This window comes from Aquarana catesbeiana, linkage group LG08 (assembly GCF_042186555.1).
Source record: "Aquarana catesbeiana isolate 2022-GZ linkage group LG08, ASM4218655v1, whole genome shotgun sequence".
Classification (NCBI taxonomy): Eukaryota; Metazoa; Chordata; class Amphibia; order Anura; family Ranidae; genus Aquarana; species Aquarana catesbeiana.
The window spans coordinates 87,063,116-87,083,441 of NC_133331.1; the positions used below are offsets into that span (position 1 = coordinate 87,063,116).

Genomic DNA, 20,326 nt, shown 5'->3' on the forward strand with positions numbered 1-20,326 from the left:
TCCAGGCAGTCTCGACGGCCGCCTCCATCGGGGTCCAGAGACAAGAGTCAACCCCAGGGACAAAAGAAGTCCTGGGGAAAGAAGCCTACTAGGCAAAACACTAAGACCTCTGCATGAGGGGGCGCCCCCGCTCACTCGAGTGGGGGGAAGACTGCGACAGTTCTCAGAGCTCTGGCAGGAGGATTTCCAGGACAGATGGGTAGTCTCCACGGTAACCTTAGGGTACAAGCTGGAGTTTCAGGAATTCCCCTCTCCTCAGTTCCTCAGATCAGGTGTTCCCAGAGACCCAGAGAAAAAGCAGTCGCTCCTTCTAGTGTTAGAGCGACTTTTGTCGCAGGAGGTCATTATGATAGTTCCCGAAAAGGACCAGAGATTGGGCTTTTATTCCAACCTTTTTACGGTCCAAAAGCCAAATGGGGATGTCAGGCCCATTCTGGACTTAAGGGATCTGAACCGATTCCTAAGGATTCAATCCTTCCGCATGGAATCAATTCGAACAGTAGTTCCCACCCTGCAGGGAGGAGAATTTCTGGCATCAATAGACATCAGAGATGCATATGTGCATGTGCCCATTTTTCCTGCTCATCAGAAGTTTCTGCGCTTCGAGGTAGGAGGGCGCCATTTCCAGTTTGTGGCTCTGCCTTTCGGGATAGCCACTGCACCTCGAGTGTTCACAAAGATCTTGGCTCCTCTTCTGGCCAGATTAAGGGCTCAGGGTATAGCTGTCATAGCATACCTAGACGACCTGCTCTTGATAGACCGGTCGGTAGCCTCTTTGAATGGAAACTTGAGGACCACAGTCAGGTATCTAGAACACCTGGGTTGGATCCTCAACTTAGAAAAGTCTTTCCTAAAACCAGTAAGAAGACTGGAGTATTTAGGTCTGATTATAGATACAGGCCAGGAGAAAATATTTCTACCCTAGGCAAAGATCACTGCTTTGAGAGAGCTGATTCTGACAGTAAGGACCAAGAAGGGTCCCTCAGTCCGCCTTTGTATGAGGCTACTAGGGAAGATGGTGTCTTCATTCGAAGCAGTTCCCTATGCTCAGTTTCACTCAAGAATGCTGCAACACAGTATTCTGTCGACCTGGAACAGGAAAGTTCAGGCATTAGACTTTCCGATGCACCTGTCGCATGCGGTGCGTCAGAGCCTCAATTGGTGGCTCATACCCGAAAACCTGCAGAAGGGGAAATCCTTTCTACCGGTTACCTGGACGGTGGTAACAACAGATGCCAGTCTGTCAGGTTGGGGAGCAGTTCTGGAACAGGCTGCGGTCCAAGGGGTATGGTCCAAGACAGAGAGGACCTTACCCATCAACATTCTGGAGATCCGGGCGATACATCTAGCTCTAAAGGCCTGGACTATCAGGCTACAGGGTTGTCCGGTCAGGATCCAGTCCGACAATGCCACAGCAGTGGCTTATGTCAATCATCAGGGAGGCATCCGGAGCCGAGCTGCTCAAAAAGAGGTGAACCAGATCTTAGTCTGGGCAGAGATGCATGTGCCATGCATATCGGCAGTTTTCATCCCGGGAATAGAGAATTGGCAGGCGGACTATCTAAGTCGCCAGCAGTTACTTCCAGGGGAATGGTCTCTGCATCCCGACGTCTTTTGGGCCATATGCCAAAGATGGGGGGTTCCAGATGTAGATCTCTTTGCATCCCGATTCAACAAAAAGATAGACAGATTTGTGGCAAGGACAAAAGATCCTCTTGCATGCGGGATGGATGCGTTGGTGATTCCGTGGCATCGGTTCTCACTGATTTACGCATTCCCGCCTATTCTGCTACTACCACGACTCCTTCGCAGGATCAGGCAGGAAAGGAAGTCGGTACTTCTGGTGGCCCCCGCTTGGCCCAGAAGGACTTGGTATGCAGAAATAGTAAGGATGACAGTAGGTTCCTCGTGGACACTACCGGTACGCCCAGACCTGTTATCTCAAGGTCCAGTGTTCCATCCTGCCTTACAAACGCTAAATTTGACGGTTTGGCTATTGAGACCCACGTTCTCAAGAGTCGTGGGCTGTCAGGTCCTGTCATATCTACCTTGATTAATGCAAGGAAGCCAGCTTCCAGGATGATTTATCATAGAGTCTGGAAAGCTTATATAACCTGGTGTGAATCCAGAGGTTGGCATCCCAGGAAATATGTCATAGGTAGAATTCTTGATTTTCTACAATTAGGATTAGAGATGAAGCTGGCCTTGAGTACCATCAAGGGCCAGGTCTCTGCTTTATCAGTATTATTTCAGCGGCCACTTGCTTCGCATTCTTTGGTCCGAAACTTTATGCAGGGGGTGATGCGTCTTAATCCTCCGGTTAAAGAGCCCCTAAACCCCTGGGACTTGAACTTGGTCCTGGCTGTGTTACAGAAACAGCCTTTTGAACCAATAAGTCAGATTCCTTTGGTCTTGTTGACAAGGAAATTAATTTTTCTGGTGGCCATCTCTTCTGCTAGAAGAGTATCAGAATTAGCAGCTCTTTCCTGTAAGGAGCCTTATTTGATTATACACAAGGATAGAGTGGTACTACGCCCTCATCCTAGTTTTTTACCGAAGGTGGTTTCTGATTTTCATTTAAACCAAGACATTGTTCTACCTTCCATTTTTCCAGATCCCTGTTCTCCGGAAGAGAGAGGCCTATCTAGGGGCAACTGCTCAGATCCGCAGGACGGATGTTTTGTTTGTGCTGCCAGAGGGTCCCAGTAGAGGACAGGCAGCGTCAAAAGCTACCATTTCTAAATGGATTCGACAGTTGATCATTCAAGCTTACGGTTTGAAACAGAAGATTCCTCCGTTTCAGATCAGGGCACATTTCACAAGGGCTATTGGTGCTTCTTGGGCAGTGCATCACCAGGCCTCTATGGCTCAAATCTGCAAGGCCGCAACCTGGTCTTCAGTTCATACATTCACCAGATTCTATCAGGTGGATGTGAGAAGGCATGAGGATATCGCCTTTGGGGTTGAACTTCCTGATAGAGTGTGCCAGTGTCCAATCACCAGTGATACCTATATAACCCATCAGTAATTACTGAGGCTCTGTGTCCCGTGATGTCCTTCGAAAGAAAAGGATTTTACAGGTAAGCTGTTTTAAAAAATCCTATTTTTTGATCACCACTGGTATTTGATCACCACTGTGTTATTTACTTTTTGTGCTATAATCAAAAAAGATTGACAATTAAAAAAAATATATATATTTTTTTTTTTTTTACTTTCTGCTATAAAACATATCCAATAAAATAAAAAAAAAATGAATTTCTTAAGTTTAAGCAATTGTGAATTCAGCTACATGATCTTGAAAGAAAATTACAGTGAAGCTTTTTTAAATAGTTTACAAAAGATAGAAAAAAATGAATCAACTCAAAGAAACAAAATTTTACATTAAAGACTCTATAGAGAAAATACTGTTTTAATGTAATGTACCCAATAACAACTTAAAGTACATAAACCTTAGACATCAGATTCACATTACAGTTCATCATCTTTCAGATGTCAGTTTGTAAAAAAAATAGGTGTAACCTACGTACATATAATGTACATTAGTGATGGTCATCTCCATCTAGCAGCCAACGTGCATCCTACTTAGTTCTATAATATCCTAATAGAGCGCAAGCACAAAAAGCCTCCAGAAACCTGCCAGGGGGGCCCAAAGGGTTCGACTGCCTAGGTGTCTCTAAAGAGTTTAATCCAGCACTGTGATGTAGGTGTACAAATAATGTAAAATGCTACTGTCCCTAGCATTTGGCAGGGCTGTGCCAACCAGGGAAGGTAAATGGAAAGTATGAGGCTGGGTCTTGCACAGGTAATTCAGGTTTATGGCTGGTTTACAGTAATTTTGGTGAACACGAATGTATGTCTTGTCCAGCCCTGGTGGAGGGAGGGTATAAGGTACTTTTTAGATGGTACATGGTGCCAGACCGCCTCTCGAAAATGTACCAATGGGTCTCCTCTCTGTGCTTTTAGGGTTGTGGTCAACCTTGCATGATTTTCCACGTGGTGGACCTGTTCCAAGGTGTGCTGGTTTTGGATCAGAGTTCATTCCCTGATCTATTCTGTGACAATTATGAATATATTTAAGACCCTAAGGTGGCTCTTCCTAACGAGCTTGTTGCTTGCGCGCCCAAACATGTTTAGTCTTTAATTCACTTTATGTTTCTTGTGGCACAAATTGCTATAGCGACTGCTTGAAAGAAACTAGTGGTAGATCTGGCTACTATGAAAAATAACTTGACATGGATTATGCTCAACGAAAAGCTGGTTCATATCTTGAAGGGTAAGACTGCTATGTTTGACCGTGTTTTGGATCCTTGGATTAAGTATTTCAAAAATCCAGCTGACTGAGGAGTGTGGGCAGTGGAGGGGAGGTGGGCGCTTGGACGGTCTTTCTTCTTTCTCCTTTTTGTTTTATTTCTTCTTTTCCCCTCTTTCTTCTTTCTTGTTCCTTTTCCTTTCGTTGTCTCTCCTTCCCTTTTGTTCTCTCTTCTCCCCGTTCTTTCTTGAGCTTGGCAAAATTATATGTTCTAATATAGGATTGTTGTATGCTTTATGAGAACTTTTTGTTGAACTTATACTGTACTTTACACGGCAACCCTTTGTGTTAAAAATGACTGGTAGTATATTATTTGGATCCTTTTTTACTTGTTCTTATAGAGGAAGCTTTCTCCTCCCCCTCCGGTGCCACATTTTGCCACCTTTCATGGGGGAGGGGGGAATGGGTACCTGTTTTTGACCGGTATCCTTACCCACTTCTGGGAGACAGCGCCGCAGTGCCGTCCCTCTTAAGTTCGGCCCCCCTCATTCTTCCCTCACTGCCAGGCCAGCTAGAAAGCACAGCGCGCTTTGCACATGCGCAGTAGGGAACCAGTTGTGAAGCCAAAAGGCCTTACTGCTGCGGCGGCAGCACTCAACAGCCGATCTGAAAATCGGCTGGGTTTGCCGACAACGTGGGCTCCCTGGACAGGTAAGTGTCCATATATTAAAAGTCAGCAGCTACTAGTAATAAAAATAGTATTTATAGCTGCTGGCTTTTCTTTTTTTTTCCCCCAGGCAGAACTCCTCTTTAAGCTTTACCTATAGGTAAGCCTATAATAAAGCTTACCTATATGTAGTGTAAATATCTCCTAAACATGCACCATTTAGGAGATATTTACTGTACATGCAGCCAGTTATCACTGGCGCATGCGCGCTGAGGGAACGGCCGCCTGTGCTGTTTCTTCAGAGCCCTGTGCCATGGCCCGGGAGCTCCCGCATGCACGTGCAGGAGTGACTTCATCACGGCTCCGGCCAGTAACAGAGCTGGAGTCCGCGAACCCAGAAGGAAGACCGGGTGAAGATGGACACTGTCTCCAGCGATGACATTGCATCGCTGGAAGGCTTAGTTTTGAGGTAAGTTTCACATAATGTGCTAGTATGCAGTGTATACTAGCACACTATGCCTTTGCCTTGCAGATAAGGAAAAGAAAAAAAAATGGTTTACAACTGCTTTAATGTTTTGATATGTTCCACCTGCGTTGTGGACCTTATCCCTGATGTCATTCTTTGCCTACAATCTGTGTCCTCTTTGGAAAAAACCTTTCAGTAAACATATTGAAACAGAAAATATGTCTTGTCCAATGTCACCTCTTTTACATTTTCTCTCTTAGGCAACTAAACAGCTCTCTGACAACAAAGGACATTTTTACAAGTCTAAGTGAAATTTATAAACTTGTGGCTGTTGCTCAGGAACCCGCTTTATCCTTATCCACATCTGAAAAGTAAGCTTAATTACTTCTTTTGTCGTTTGGTTCTTTTGGTGTCATGAATTTTTAAAGTAACTGAATGATTTTACAATTAGCAGAATCTCCCAACTGTTTGAATAATGAGAAAAGGGCACAGGTGTCTCTTGCTGATCTGAATGTGCTTGCTAAGAGCTACTTCACTTTGTACATGATCTCTTCCTTATTTGGGATGTTACACCCGGGACCGTTATGGCAGCACCTTAGTGCGGACACAGAGTCTGTGCGTTTGGATGTATTGACGTGAGAGTGGCTTAGATAGGAAAAATCATATATAGGATCAAGCATGCTGTTCATGTATTATGGACAAGGAACTTTCATTTTAATAGAGGTTGAATTTCATTTAACTATGTTCGCTTGACTCCATTATGAAAGTTAATAGGATGATTTGATTACAACATTAAAAATAGTCTTGGCTGTGATGCTGGAAAATGCCACTGTATTGTTTAGCATGTTTCATTTTATAAAATTGTACTCAAGGTTTATGAGAAATCACATTGAGATAATTAAAGGCACCCACCTCCTTCCCCCTTAAAGAAGAATTCCAGGCATCAGATTTTCAGCGCTGTCACACTTTGAATGTCAAATACTCAGCCACGCAACACTGTACCCAGATTACATTTTTTGAATTTTTTTAGATGGAGCTTTCTTTGGTGGTATTTAATCACCACTGTTTTTTTTTTTTTTTTTTTGCTAAATAAATGAAAAAATACAGAAGATTGAAAAAACCCATATTTTTTACTTAGTTTCTGTTTTAAGTATTTGCAAATAAAAAATCTTTCTTCATAAATTTAGGCCAAAAGGTATATTTCTTTGTTTAAAAAAAAACACCCAAATCCCTGTATAATATTTAGTCTGTAAGAAAGTTATAGAGTCTACTATCTATGATTATCTAGATAGATAGATAGATAGATAGATAGATAGATAGATAGATAGATAGATAGATAGATAGATAGATAGATAGATAGATAGATAGATAGATAGATAGATAGATCTAGATATATATATATATTGGAAAATTGATCAATCCTCATCATATGACTGGTGTGGCGGTGATCAGGGACTTGTGACAGTATGTTAAAAAAATATATATAATGTAAAAAAAAAAAAAAAAAAAAAAGTTTAAAACTTTTTTTTCTTTTTTTTACATACTGTGACCAGAGCAGTGCAGTGTTGCCATAGTGACACTGTACTACTTTGGGGAGGTGATCATGTTTTTTTTTTTTTTACACTGTGATAACTTATAAAAGTGATGATCACGGTTATAAATAAACATTTTTATGAATAGTATCCATTCATAGCCATTATGTACAATTGTGATAGCTGTGACTGGCCACAGCTATCACATGGTACAGGTATGCTGTGATTGGTCCTCTCTGTACCAATGCGATCACTGCGACCATTCACAGAAATCACAATAGTACACAATGAATGGCTATGAATGTGTACAGATGACATGTGACCGCTGTGATTGGTCACAGCAATCACATGGTACCGGGGCTGGGCAGGAATAGGGTAAAAGATTTCGATATTTAAATGATTAATGAGATTTCTAGCCATATGTGCTGTACAACATCCACATTCCACATTAATAATTATGCTTCCAAAATCATTGTGTGCTGTAAATTGCCTCCGGCATTGTTGATGTTTCTTCTTGCTGGCTGCCATTTTGCTGAAGCCCAGAGCCCCCTGAGCAGGAGAAAATATTTAGTCTGTCAGCAGATCAGCCTCTACATTTTTGGCACAGTGCCAAAAAATTGAGAGTAACTGAGCAAGTGCAAAGCAGGGTGAGATTGCATTTTTGTAATTTAAAAAGTATAGAATTATTGGTAATGTTCAGTGATGAAGTTATATAGCAGTACTTAATTTTCTGACTAAAGTTCCACTTTAAGAAAAAGTTGTATGTTCTACTATGTCCTTACAATACTGATTCCTGAATAGGAGTGTCTGTGTTCAATATAATCAGTTGATGCACTTTCAGCTTTACAATGAGAAAAACTGCAGTGTCTGCATCCCTTTAGAAATAATAAACTTAGGGAGTATCTCACCAAAAATATAATTCCTATTGCAGAGGATTCCTAAGATTTTGTTTTATCTTTTACTGTATCTTAGTGCAGACTTCTGTCAAAATCAGTGAGCCAATTACACAAGCAGGAAAGGACAATTCTGGGGGAGTTCTGTACACCAACTGTGGACAGAAGGTCTCCAGGTTGCCACATTGCATTCATTACTTGACAGTTTTTTTGTTTAAGCTTCAGTGGCTGCACATTGAAATGAAAAAGTGATTTTTAATAACATTAAATTACAAAACGGCTTGTGCAGCAGCTTTTTATGCTATCATTATTTTTTCAACAAAAGTTGACAGAAATTTACAATGGCTGCAAATTTTTTTTTTAATAAACTAAATCACATATGACTTGTGTAACTATGATAAATGCTCTATCTATCTATCTATCTATCTATCTATCTATCTATCTATCTATCTATCTATCTATCTATCTATCTATGTATATATATATATATATATATATATATATATATATATATATATATATATATATATATATATATATATATATATATATATATATATATATATATATATATATATATATATATATATAATATATCTATATATCTATAGATAGATAGATAGAGATATATATATATGTATATATCACATAAGCAGAGTTGCCCTTTCATGGTTATCACTGCCCATGCACCGTGGTTATTTAGTTACAGCTCTTTAATGAATATGAGGTAGTTTAGTATAGTATCAAAAAATGTTTTGTTTTTTTTTTTTTTTAAAGAATTTACTGAGCCACTTTATTTGCTGTTTTTTTATTAAGCCATGATAATTTACTTTGAATTGTCATATTTATTTACAGAGTTCCTCTGCTGATTGAACTTGCTCATCTCTCACTGGAATTAAAATGCAATCAACTTGCCGCAGCTTGCATCAATGATTTGAAGTTGACAGATCTCGCTGTATGTTTCAGAGCTATTATGATTTGCACATGCTGTGTGCTGTATTAGAAGGGGCAATTTAATAGATGGGTTTGAATGCCATTTTTTTCCTTTGTTCGCTAATTACAAAACAACTTTGGATGTTCCATCATTAGGATCAGGAAAATGCTTGCTGTTTCTTTGATTTTTGATGTGTATTTGGTCACTCAGATTGTATTGACAAGTACCTTTTCTGCTGTACTGCTCACTGTAACAAGCTGTTAAATGGATTCTATTTTGTAGTAAATCTTAGACTGCAAAGGTGGTGATAGAGGAAGGGTACAAACTGCCTTGTCTTCTTCAATTCAATTTTAAAAGTTGTTATTCTGTCCTGTTATGTACAACTTACCCCCTGTTCTGTACGGAACGAGGCCCCACTCGTCTCCCCCTCTTCTCTGCGGCGCCGGCATTGTCACTGTGGGCCCCACACTTGGGCACGCACTGCGCATGTGCAAGCTGCGCTGTGACTGGCCGGGCAATCATCTGGGACCTGTGACGTGTCCCAGATGATTGCCGAAAGGGAGGGGGGGGAGAGGTGAACTTCCTTCTAGCGCCGCAGTGCCCCGGGAGGAAGTGGGAGCTGCAACCCTCTTAAAAGAGGGTTTCCACCCCCCCCACACCCCTCCAGAAAAAAATGACATGCCAAATGTAGCATGTCTGGGGGTCACCTTCCCTTAAAGCAGAAGTTCCATTTTTGGGTGGAACTCTGCTTTAAAGTATTAGTTCACCTTTTCATAAAAAATGAAAAGGTGATTTAACACCATACACTCTCTCTCCACCCCCCACCTCACTGCACTTACTTCTGTGTTTGATTAGCTATCACTGCCCAGTGCCCACGCAGCTACTGCAACAGCCCTGGGATTTGAAAGCCCTGCTCTTCTTCCCCATATTTCCTTAGGGCTTCTGGGACAGATCAGAGTGATTCCGATTCGTCACATGCCATAACTTGACCACTTTGACCCGTCGGAATCTCTCTGATCCATTATGAAAGCCAGAAGGAAATATGGGGAAGAAGAGCAGGGCTTTCAGATTCCTGGACTGCTGCACCAGCTGCGTGGGCAGTGACAGCTAATTACCCAAAAAGGTAAGTGCAGTGGGGACCGACAGGGTTGGGATGTTGTAGGGTCTTAGTTCACTTTCTAATTTTGTTCGAAAGGCCATACACTAGTAGAATTTTATTTGATAGTTTGTTTTAAGAAAATTGATTTGATTTTCTAATCATTAGTGGGAATAAAGGGGTTGTAAAGTCAGAAGTTTTTTTCTCTTAATGCATTCTATGCATTAAGAGAAAAAAAACCTTCTGTGTGCAGCAGCCGCCCTCCAGCACCCCCTAGTACTTACCTGAGCCCAATCTTCCTACAGCGATATCCACAAATTCCTCGGCCTTTCGGGACTCTCCTCCTGATTGGCTGAGACACAGCAGTGGTGCCATTGGCTCCCACTGCTGTCAATCAAAGTCAGTTAGCCCATCAGGAAAGAGAGTGGACGGGGCAGAAATGGGGCTCCGTGTCTGAATGGACACAGGGAGCTGTGACTCAGCTTGTGTGCCCCCCATAGCAAGCTGCTTACTGTGGGGGCTCTCGACAGGAGGGAGGGGCCAGGAGAGCCAAAGAGGGACCCGAGAAGAGGAGGATGCAGGCTGTTCTGTGCAAATCCACTGCACAGAGGAAGTAAGTATAACATGTTTGTTATTTTAGGAGGGAAAAAAAAAAACGAGATTTTACAATCACAGTAAATTGACCTTCGTTTTTGACTTAGAAAGAGCAGGATACATTTTTTTTCTTGAATGAACTTATCAGTGAATGTGGTTTTTGTTTGGTAAAGTCCATTCATTCCAAAATCAAATATTGAAAGCAAACAAAACAAAATTTTGAAGCATTTTCTAATGACAGTTGTCAAGTCATCTTATGTATTGAGAATTTTCATACAAATTTTCGTATCATATACACATTTGTTGGAAAATCTACTTTTGGATGACTTGCTTTAACCTTGGTGCTTTAATTTCCATCTGTGCTAAAAGCTGGTGTTGCCACAACAATAAACCACACGTTTCCACTATGAGGACTTGCACTTTTATGGTTGACTTCCGTTTTCCACCCACTAAAAGTATTGAGGCAAGGGGTCTCTTGCTTACTTAAGGGATTGCGAAAAAAGCAACTGCCTGGGCAAATTCTGGGGAACAAAAGCAGGAACAAAGTGGCTAATTAAACGTACATTTCCTTAGGGTTTTCCTTGGCAAGAAAAATTTAAATACAGTCAATGTAACGTAAGTGTCATATTGATTTCAGTGATTTGTGATGGACCATTTGGAGCTAGCTATAGTAGCTAATCATGTTATCCAAGGCATCTGCTGAAAATCATAGTATACCAGTGATTTGCAGTTTCATAGACAAGCACAGTAGCCAGGTAACTATATACAAATAGTCAGGGAATACATCTAGATATGTGTAGGTGCATTTCTGTATCAAATTAGCAATAAAATAGGCCGCCATTATTCCTCAAAATTCCCCTATTGTGGTAACTACAACGTCTTCTTCAGCTTGTTGGTGTCCTGACAAGTATGTCTTGCAGTTTAAAGTTTCATCTAAACCCAAATCCAATAAAAATGTTGCGTTTTTCAGCTTACCATCCCCTAGATATGGTAGCTGAAATAGTTTTTTCTTTTTTCAGGCTTTTTTTTTTTCCCTTTATTTTTACCTGGTGATCCTGCCAGTAACACACTTCTTGAGCTAGGTCTGATAACACTCACTCACTATACTGTATCTATAGATGATCATTGTTGTCACACTATCACAAGAAGTGTGTTTAGGAGTACAGAAGGCCTGCCCTTTCCTCTTATTCATAGTATAGGATAGTGTTTTATAGTTCACAGAGCTGACCCCGGCAGGGCTGATAGAGCTTAACCACTTTAGCCCCGGAAGGTTTTACCCCCGTAGCGACCAGGCCATTTTTTGCGATACGGCACTGCGTTACTTTAACTGCCAATTGCACGTCCTTTTTTTCCCACAAATAGAGCTTTCTTTTGGTGGTATTTGATCACATCTGCGGTTTAAATTTTTTGTGCTAAAAACAAAAAAAGAGCAAACATTTTGAAAAAAATAAAACAATATTTTTTACTTTCTGCTATAAAACATATCCAATAAAAAAAAAAAATCAAATTTCTTCATCATTTTAGGCCAATATGTATTCTGCTACATATTTTTGGTAAAAAAATGCCAGTTATTGATTTGGTTTGCGCAAAAGTTATCGCATCTACAAACAATGGGATATTTTTATGGCATTTTAATTTTTACTATTAACAGCGGTGATCAGTGATTTTTAGTGGGGCTATGACATTGCGGTGGACAAATCGAACACTAAGTGACACTTACTGGGGACCAGTGACACCAGTACAGTGATCAGTGGTAAAAAAAAATGCACTGTTACTGGCAGGGAAGGGGGGGTTAACATCAGGGGCGATCAAAGGGTTAAATGTGCTCCTAGGGAATGCTTTCTAACTGTGGTGGGGGGGGTGGACTGATTGGAGGAAGAGGGAGATCTGTGTTTCTGATTAGCAGGAATCACAGATCTCTCTCTTCCTCTGTATCAGAACGATGGTCTGCCTTGTTTACATAGGCAGACCGTCATTCTGCTTCTCCTATGAATGACCGCGAATGGTCGGCGGCCATCGCGGCCGCCAGACCCGCTGATTGGCTTCTGCAGTGTCAAATCACAGCGGGAGTGGGTCTCCAGCAGTGCGCGCCCCAGACCCAGGAAGAGGAAACTACGTACAAGTACGTTGTTTCGTGCATCTGGGCCACCCTGCAACAGTATATGTACGGTGGGCGGTCCGGAAGTGGTTAAAGTAAGACTGCAGAGTGCAAAGGACCGCATTGGATTTCTGGCAGGATTAACAGGTCTTTTATTGCAGTTATTGAATAGATATAATTCAGTGCTTTAAATTGTATATTTAACAGCCCAAACGGGAACAAATAATAGATGCTTATTATTAGGGTTTAAACACACTTTAAAAGTCATTTTAACCATTTCCCATATTCTAGGATCAAAGAACTCTTATAACTTTAGAATGTCTACAGAGTGAACTTGAGGTTCTGTCTCTTGGTCCTCGGGTTGAAATGTACACCAAAAGTGTTGTTGAGGTATGTATGATTGTAGTTGATTTGTACTGATTTTACTTATGCAGGACACAGTACATCTTAAAGTTTTTCAATCTGCCACACTATCAACATAGATGTTCCTGAAACAACTACCTATACTGATGAAAAGTCCAATAGTAAAGTAAAAGTATTTAGTGCTGCTACCCAATCAATCCAGCATCAGTAGAACTCATGGGCGCCCGATCTGCAGTCTCACAGCTGTAACATGTATCCATAAAAGTGATCCGCACCACTGCTGCTGCTCTTAAAATCTTATTTATTGTGGAAACCACAGTGTACAAGTCAGGAATACAGTGAGTTGATGCGTTTCAGCCTACACGGCTTATGACTGAAGCTGTGTAGGCTGAAACGCGTCAACTCACTTTATTCCTGACAGCAGTAGTGTGAATCACTTTTATGGCTATACTGATGAAACAGCTACATTGGGCTTCCATTGCACCATGTGACTAAATACTGTTCCACTGGTATTTGTTCATGTAAACTCAAATTACAGGCTTCAGAGAACTTCTAGTCAGCCAGAGCCTAACAACAGCTGTTCTCAGGTGACCAAATACTAGCATTAGGTAAGTCTGTGAAAGTGGTCATTTATCCAGGTCATGGTATATCTATTAGTAGTTAGTGACATTCAACTGGACTTGTTCTGTAATGTTGAAGACCTTTCGTTCCAGCATTTATATGCACTTCCAGGACTAACTCCTTGATCCAATTACCTTCAAAAGCCAGATATTATTGTCTAGGAACAGGATGGGAGGGGTGAAATTTGGGGAACCACCCTGTGCTAGTTACATAGCCCCAACATTGGTGTCAGGAAGGGCTTCATCAATTGAAGAATAAAGCCCTCCTGACACCAAGGATGGGCTTATCTAACTAATGCATGGTGGTTTTACAATGATCTCACCTCCCATCCTATCCTTTTAACATTAACATTCACCCTTCCATGGTGATTGGATCAAGGATCTGGTGCTACGTGTTTGGATATAAATTCTGGAAATATTTGAAGAAGTGGCTTGTAGACTATATGAAACATCAACATTACAGAATAAGTCCAATTGAATATGACTCACTATCATTAAGTACAGTATTTGGTAATATATTTGGTCACACAACCATCTACCATGAATGCCCAGATTTATTTAGATTAAAACAAGTATTTCAGGGGAATTCTGATCAGCTGAGTGCTTTTAAATGCTTACCATGTTCAGCTTTCTCTTGAATCAAAGAGTTGATTTAAAACTCCCAATAAAACATTTGGATGTACATCTCACAGCAGGGGGGGATTTGCTAAAACTGGAGTGTGCAAAATCTAGTGTGCCTCTGCATAGAAACCAATCCGCTTCCAGGTTTTATTGTCAAATTTTAATTGAAGAAGCTGAAGTTAGAAGCTGATTGGCTACCATGCGCAATTACACCAGATCCTGAGTGCTCCAGTTTTAGTAAACCTCCCCTTATGAGTCAAAGTTAAAAGCACTGTCGGAAGAATATTAAAGAAACCCTTATCTTTGACAAATACAGGTTTATCAATAGATGATTATTGAGACTAAGCGTGGAGAGTATTTATAACTATGCACACAATCATACATAGAACTTGTATTTTCCAAGAATACATTACCTAAAGGTTGTTTTCCTTAACATAGGTACAGTTAAAAGTTATAAGGAAACTAGAGACAACATTACAGGATGCAGTACATCTTGGTGACCCAACCTCAATCCAGGGTGTGTGCACAACTCTGTGGAATCTTTGTTTGCCTTTACTGCAGAGGTATCTGCGCAAGCACCTGAAGAAGCCTCTGGTGGCTGTTGCCGAAGCATTAGAAGACATAGATAGGCAAGTATTTAAAGTATTTGTATAGTGTAAAGAAGTCAACTAGACACAAATCAATATGTTATTAGACTGTTAGGGTTAATATAGTAGGTAGAGCTGAGTCTATCCGGTCCATTGTGCACAAAGTGATACCCACACCATCCATCTGCCATTTCTAAAGATGCCGGGATATCCAGGGGAACCTAACATTTTCTTTACATATTACTTATAGTATGCATGCATACTAAGTATTTTAACCACTTAACCTTAGGTGGACGTCATATGACGTCCTTAGGTTGAAGTGGGAATATCTGAATGATGCCTGCAACTTCAGGTATCATTCAGATATCGGATATCGTTTTTTTCAGCTGGCGATTCCCTCACATGTAAAAGGGTGGAAGTGGTTGAATTTTGTAATGTATGGGAAAAGTATGATGGGTTTGTTGAAAACCATATAACAGGCAAGGAGGTTAAGACATTTGGACCTCCTTAATTGATGAAATGCTTTGTTCAAGTTGTCCACGCACAAATTGGCTAAATAAACAGAGGAGGCATCAGTTAGGGTGAGTGATTTGTAAAAGGTGTACCTTGTATGAAAAAAGTTCAAGGGGTTTATGCATCTATAGGCAAAAAACAAAACGAAACAAACTATAACCATCAGTATGAAATTAAGGGTATTCTAAACAGTTCCTTTCTTACTGTGTTTTTTTCCCTTGTAATAGTTTTGCTGCTCATAATACAGACCATTATCTTATGTCTTTAGCTTGTTGACTGTGATGCGCTGCCAAATTCACATGGAAATAGCACAGATAGAGGATGAGGATGATCGAACTGAAGTTGCCATAAAACACATACAGAAAGCTTTAGACCTTGACGGTACTGGACAATACCAAAACTTCCTGAAAATGTATCTACATCGTCTTCAGCTCCGAGCTACATTGTACACTAAACCAGAGCGTGTAGAGGATCAGGCAGCCATGATTCTTGAACAGGTGATACTCCTCAGTGTCCACTCACTCACAATTCATGATCCAACAAGTTGTGACACTGCATTTATTTGATTGTGTTTTATTGATTCAATTTAATTATAGAACTAAAATCAAAGGAAGACCAATCGATGCTTTAAAATCTCATTAGTTTAACTTTGAGCTTGATTAGAAGTAATGAATGAAAGTCACAGCTCCCTGTGTCCATTCAGACATGGAGCCTTGACCCACCCCCTTCTCACCCCTGATTGGCTAGCTGACTTTGACTGACAGCAGCAGGAGCCAGTGGCACCGCTGCTGTGTCTCCGCCAATCAGGAAGGAGAATCTGGGGTGGGGGTGAGGGGGGCTGCTGCACACAGAAGGCTTTTTATCTTAATGCATAGAATAATTATAAATAGATGTCAAGAGCAACTCCCCCCCAACATCAGATGTCAAGAGTTCCCCCCTTATATCAGATGTCAACAGTCCACCACCCTCTCTTACATCACTCTCTTCACCCCTCTTTCCTTGTGCTGCTGCTGGAAAGAAGCTGGGGGTGAAGCTGGGAAGCAGAAAGTACAGGGTCTGGAGGAGGACCAGAGGAGGGCTGGAGTCAACTGTTGGCGTCTGCTGAATTCTGATTCCAGGGGAGGCGGAGACGAGGGGGTGCTGCAGCTGCACAGAGAGGCATAGGATCTGTAGGAGGAGTTCTGTCCTTCTCTCTGCTGCCAACTGCTGAGATGAGGGGGCAGAGGCAAGCCTCTCTGTGGCTGCACAGAGAAGCGCAGGATCTGGCGGAAGTGTTCTGTCCTCCTCTCTGCTGCCGACCGCTGAGATGAGGTGGGACGGAGTCAAGGGGGGGAGGGGTTCTGCAGCTGCAGGAGAGGTGTGAGGGCCACATGAAATGGCCTGGAGGGCTGTATTTGGCCCCCGGGCCTTGTGTTTGACACATGTGATCTAAAGTGAACAAAAAAATATTTTCTTTCTCGAACATCACGGGACACAGAGCCACAGTAATTACTGATGGGTTATATAGGTATCACTGGTGATTGGACACTGGCACACCCTATCAGGAAGTTCAACCCCCTATATAATCCCTCCCCCTTGCAGGGATACCTCAGTTTTTACGCCAGTGTCTTAGGTGATGGACGTGTAAAGATGTCCTGTGCTGAGCTCCAAAGGGAATATCCTAAGATCCTATACTGGGGCAAGCCAGGCGAACCGGATCCATTCAAAGTGTCTTTTCATGGCCGAATTGAATGGTACCCGGGCCTCGTGTCCGAAGAAACGAGGTTTTACCCGTAATGCTTCTCTTTTTAGAGAGCTGGACCCCGCAGATCAGAAAATGGCTTTAAACTTCCTAATTTCTGGCGAGGTGCTTTACGGTCCCAGAACTGTTGGATCCCCCTACTGATGGGGGCCCCAGTCTCTGATGGTTTTTTCAAACGGAGCCCACCGTGAGAGGTGAAGATTGGGTCTGTGTAAACGGCACCCTGCGGCTGGATAAGGTAAGAGGAGATTCCACAGAATTTTTGAGTTCTAGTGGCTTTTCTCCTTTAAGGTAAATGCATGCTATGCCTATTGTGACCACCGGGGGCTGCCAAGAGCACAAACCTACACATGCTGAATGTCTGTCTCAGGTGTTGTAATCGCTGTGTATGTCCCAGCGTATCAAGCAGGCTGCAAGCAGGTAAGGTGGATGGGGGGATTTCTCATGTTTGAATGTTCCCCCCCAGGCTAGAGAGGGGCCACAGGGGTCTAGAAAGTGGTTATACCACCCGGGCTCTGTGGCCTAATGGCCACCATCTCTGAAGATAGCCGTTCAGGCAAATCTTGTTACCAGTCTCCCTCCTTCCCCCCCCCCATCCCCAGCCTTTTCTCCAGAGCATGACAGGAGAGTCGGCAGTGCGGGAAGCGCTCGTTTTTTTTCAAAACTCGAGGGAGGGGGGGGCGGTAGAGGAGGGGGCGGGATGTCAGCACAGAGTGTTTAGACTCCCACTCAGGCCAGCTGCAGGCTATTAAAGGCACTCTGTACAGGTGCACTCAGCCTTCTGAGAGACACAGAGCTGACGGTCGCATGTAAGGTGGGACACAGGCATTCTCCTAGGCAGCATTTACTGAAGTAACACCAGACTGAGCATTGGGTAGCAAGGCTTTTAGCCAGACTACATCGCTCAGCGGACAGTGTTCATTTGTATACCTCACACCTTGTTGCTTTGCACTATGGGTAGAAGAGGTTCAAGCACCCCAGGAACCAGAGACACTAGGGGATCTCGTTCAGGTTCTGAGGGCCCCCTGTCGGCAGCATCCTTCCCCCCTAAGGATGGGCCAGGGACGGCTAGCCAGGGAGAGCCATCGGGGTCAGGGGCTACACCTGCTTCTGGCACTTCAGCCCCTGTATATATTACACAAGAGGTTTTTTCCTCAACCATTAATGGTCTAGAGGAAAGATTAATGGCCGTGATTACGTCTTCACTCAGTGGAAGAAAACGCACTAGGCTTTCCTCTGTTCCCCAAGACCCTCAGACAGAGGAGCTCTGGGATAAAGGAGATGAATCCCTTTCAGAGGATCGGGATGGGATGGATGATTCCTCTTCGGAGGATTCAGGTGGAGAGGGACCCTCTGCGACTTCCCAAGAGGAGAAAGTCTTAGTGCAGATCCTCACTGGATTGGTCCGCTCCACATTTAAGTTGCCCATACCTGAAACTGCTAAAGAATCCTCTTCTGCTTTGGGGTCACTGAAACCTTTCCAAGCAGCACATGCTTTTCCTGTTCATACTTTACTTGAAAAGCTTATTTATTCTGAGTGGGATCACCCAGACAAACGTTTTTTTCCGCCGAGAAAGTTTTCAACACTTTATCCGATGGAAGAAAAGTTTATTAAAATGTGGGGAATACCAGCTATTGATGCCGCCATTTCCTCCATAAATAATAGCCTGACTTGTCCTGTAGACAATGCTCAGATGCTCAGGGATCCTGTAGATAAAAGGATGGAATCCCTATTGAAGGATGTTTTCTCCTTAGCAGGATCAGTGGCCCAACCTGCAATAGCAGCGATTGGAGTCTGTCAATACTTAAGAGACCATGTTAAGCAGGTCATCAAAGTATTACCTGAACAGCAGGCCCAGGGGTTTGCTAACCTTCCAGCGGCCTTATGCTTTGTGGTTGACGCCATTAGAGATTCTATCGTGCAAACCTCCCGTCTTTCACTGGGGTTGGTGCATATACGTAGAATCCTATGGTTGAAAAATTGGTCAGCCGAAGCACCATGTAAGAAGCTACTGGCTGGGTTTCCATTTCGTGGTGCAAGGTTGTTTGGAGAGGACTTGGATAACTATATCAAGAGAATCTCTTGTGGGAAAAGCACTCTCTTACCTGTCAAAAAGAAGAGTAAGCGTCCCTCTTTCAAACGGACTCTTTCCCCAGCGCCGGGGGCTTCAGCCTCCAGGCAGTCTCGACGGCCGCCTCCATCGGGGTCCAGAGACAAGAGTCAACCCCAGGGACAAAAGAAGTCCTGGGGAAAGAAGCCTACTAGGCAAAACACTAAGACCTCTGCATGAGGGGGCGCCCCCGCTCACTCGAGTGGGGGGAAGACTGCGACAGTTCTCAGAGCTCTGGCAGGAGGACTTCCAGGACAGATGGGTAGTCTCCACGGTAACCTTAGGGTACAAGCTGGAGTTTCAGGAATTCCCTTCTCCTCGGTTCCTCAGATCAAATGTTCCCAGAGACCCAGAGAAGAAGCAGTCACTCCTTCTAGCGTTAGAGCGACTTTTGTCGCAGGAGGTCATTATGATAGTTCCCGCAAAGGACCAGGGATTGGGCTTCTATTCCAACCTTTTTACGGTCCAAAAGCCAAATGGGAATGTCAGGCCCATTTTGGACTTAAGGGATCTGAACCGATTCCTAAGGATTCAATCCTTCCGCATGGAATCAATTCGAACAGTAGTTCCCACCCTGCGGGGAGGAGAATTTCTGGCATCAATAGACATCAGAGATGCATATCTGCATATGCCCATTTTTCCTGCTCATCAGAAGTTTCTGCGCTTCGAGGTAGGAGGGCGCCATTTCCAGTTTATGGCTCTGCCCTTTGGGATAGCCACTGCACCTCGAGTGTTCACAAAGATCTTGGCTCCTCCTCTGGCCAGATTAAGGGCTCAGGGTATAGCGGTCATAGCATACCTAGACGACCTGCTCTTGATAGACCGGTCGGTAGCCTCTTTGAATGGAAACTTGAGGACCACGGTCAGGTATCTAGAACACCTGGGTTGGATCCTCAACTTAGAAAAGTCTTTCCTAAAACCAGTAAGAAGACTGGAGTATTTAGGTCTGATTATAGATACAAGCCAGGAGAAAATTGTCACGGGCATGGCCAGAGCGGAGGCTGTTGGAGAGGACTGTGTGCAAGCCTGTTGCCCACCGATTATGGGCCCTAGCATTTGAGGTGAATGAGAAATCCAGTCTGAACTGTATTAATCGGACTCAGTCATGTATATATTGTATGGGGACTCCTTACTGTATATTTGTGTCCCTGAAGAGGGAGGGGGGATTCCTCCAGCAGCCCCCTGCTGATAAGACTGATTCATTCTGCTGGGACACATCCTGTGAGGAGATGCTGGTGTTA

The 20,326-nt window shown here is 42.9% G+C and overlaps 1 protein-coding gene across 2 annotated transcripts in view; it reads left to right on the plus strand.

Annotated features, from left to right (window-relative positions):
- CFAP46 (cilia and flagella associated protein 46) overlaps positions 1-20,326 on the plus strand; it is a 333,386-nt gene that overhangs the window by 35,015 nt on the left and 278,045 nt on the right. For both annotated transcript variants that reach the window (XM_073596084.1, XM_073596086.1), the window contains exons 9-13: positions 5,643-5,753; positions 8,663-8,762; positions 12,821-12,919; positions 14,572-14,762; positions 15,502-15,730. In XM_073596084.1, the coding sequence (XP_073452185.1) occupies positions 5,643-5,753; positions 8,663-8,762; positions 12,821-12,919; positions 14,572-14,762; positions 15,502-15,730 (730 nt within the window). The remainder of the gene's footprint in view (positions 1-5,642; positions 5,754-8,662; positions 8,763-12,820; positions 12,920-14,571; positions 14,763-15,501; positions 15,731-20,326) is intronic.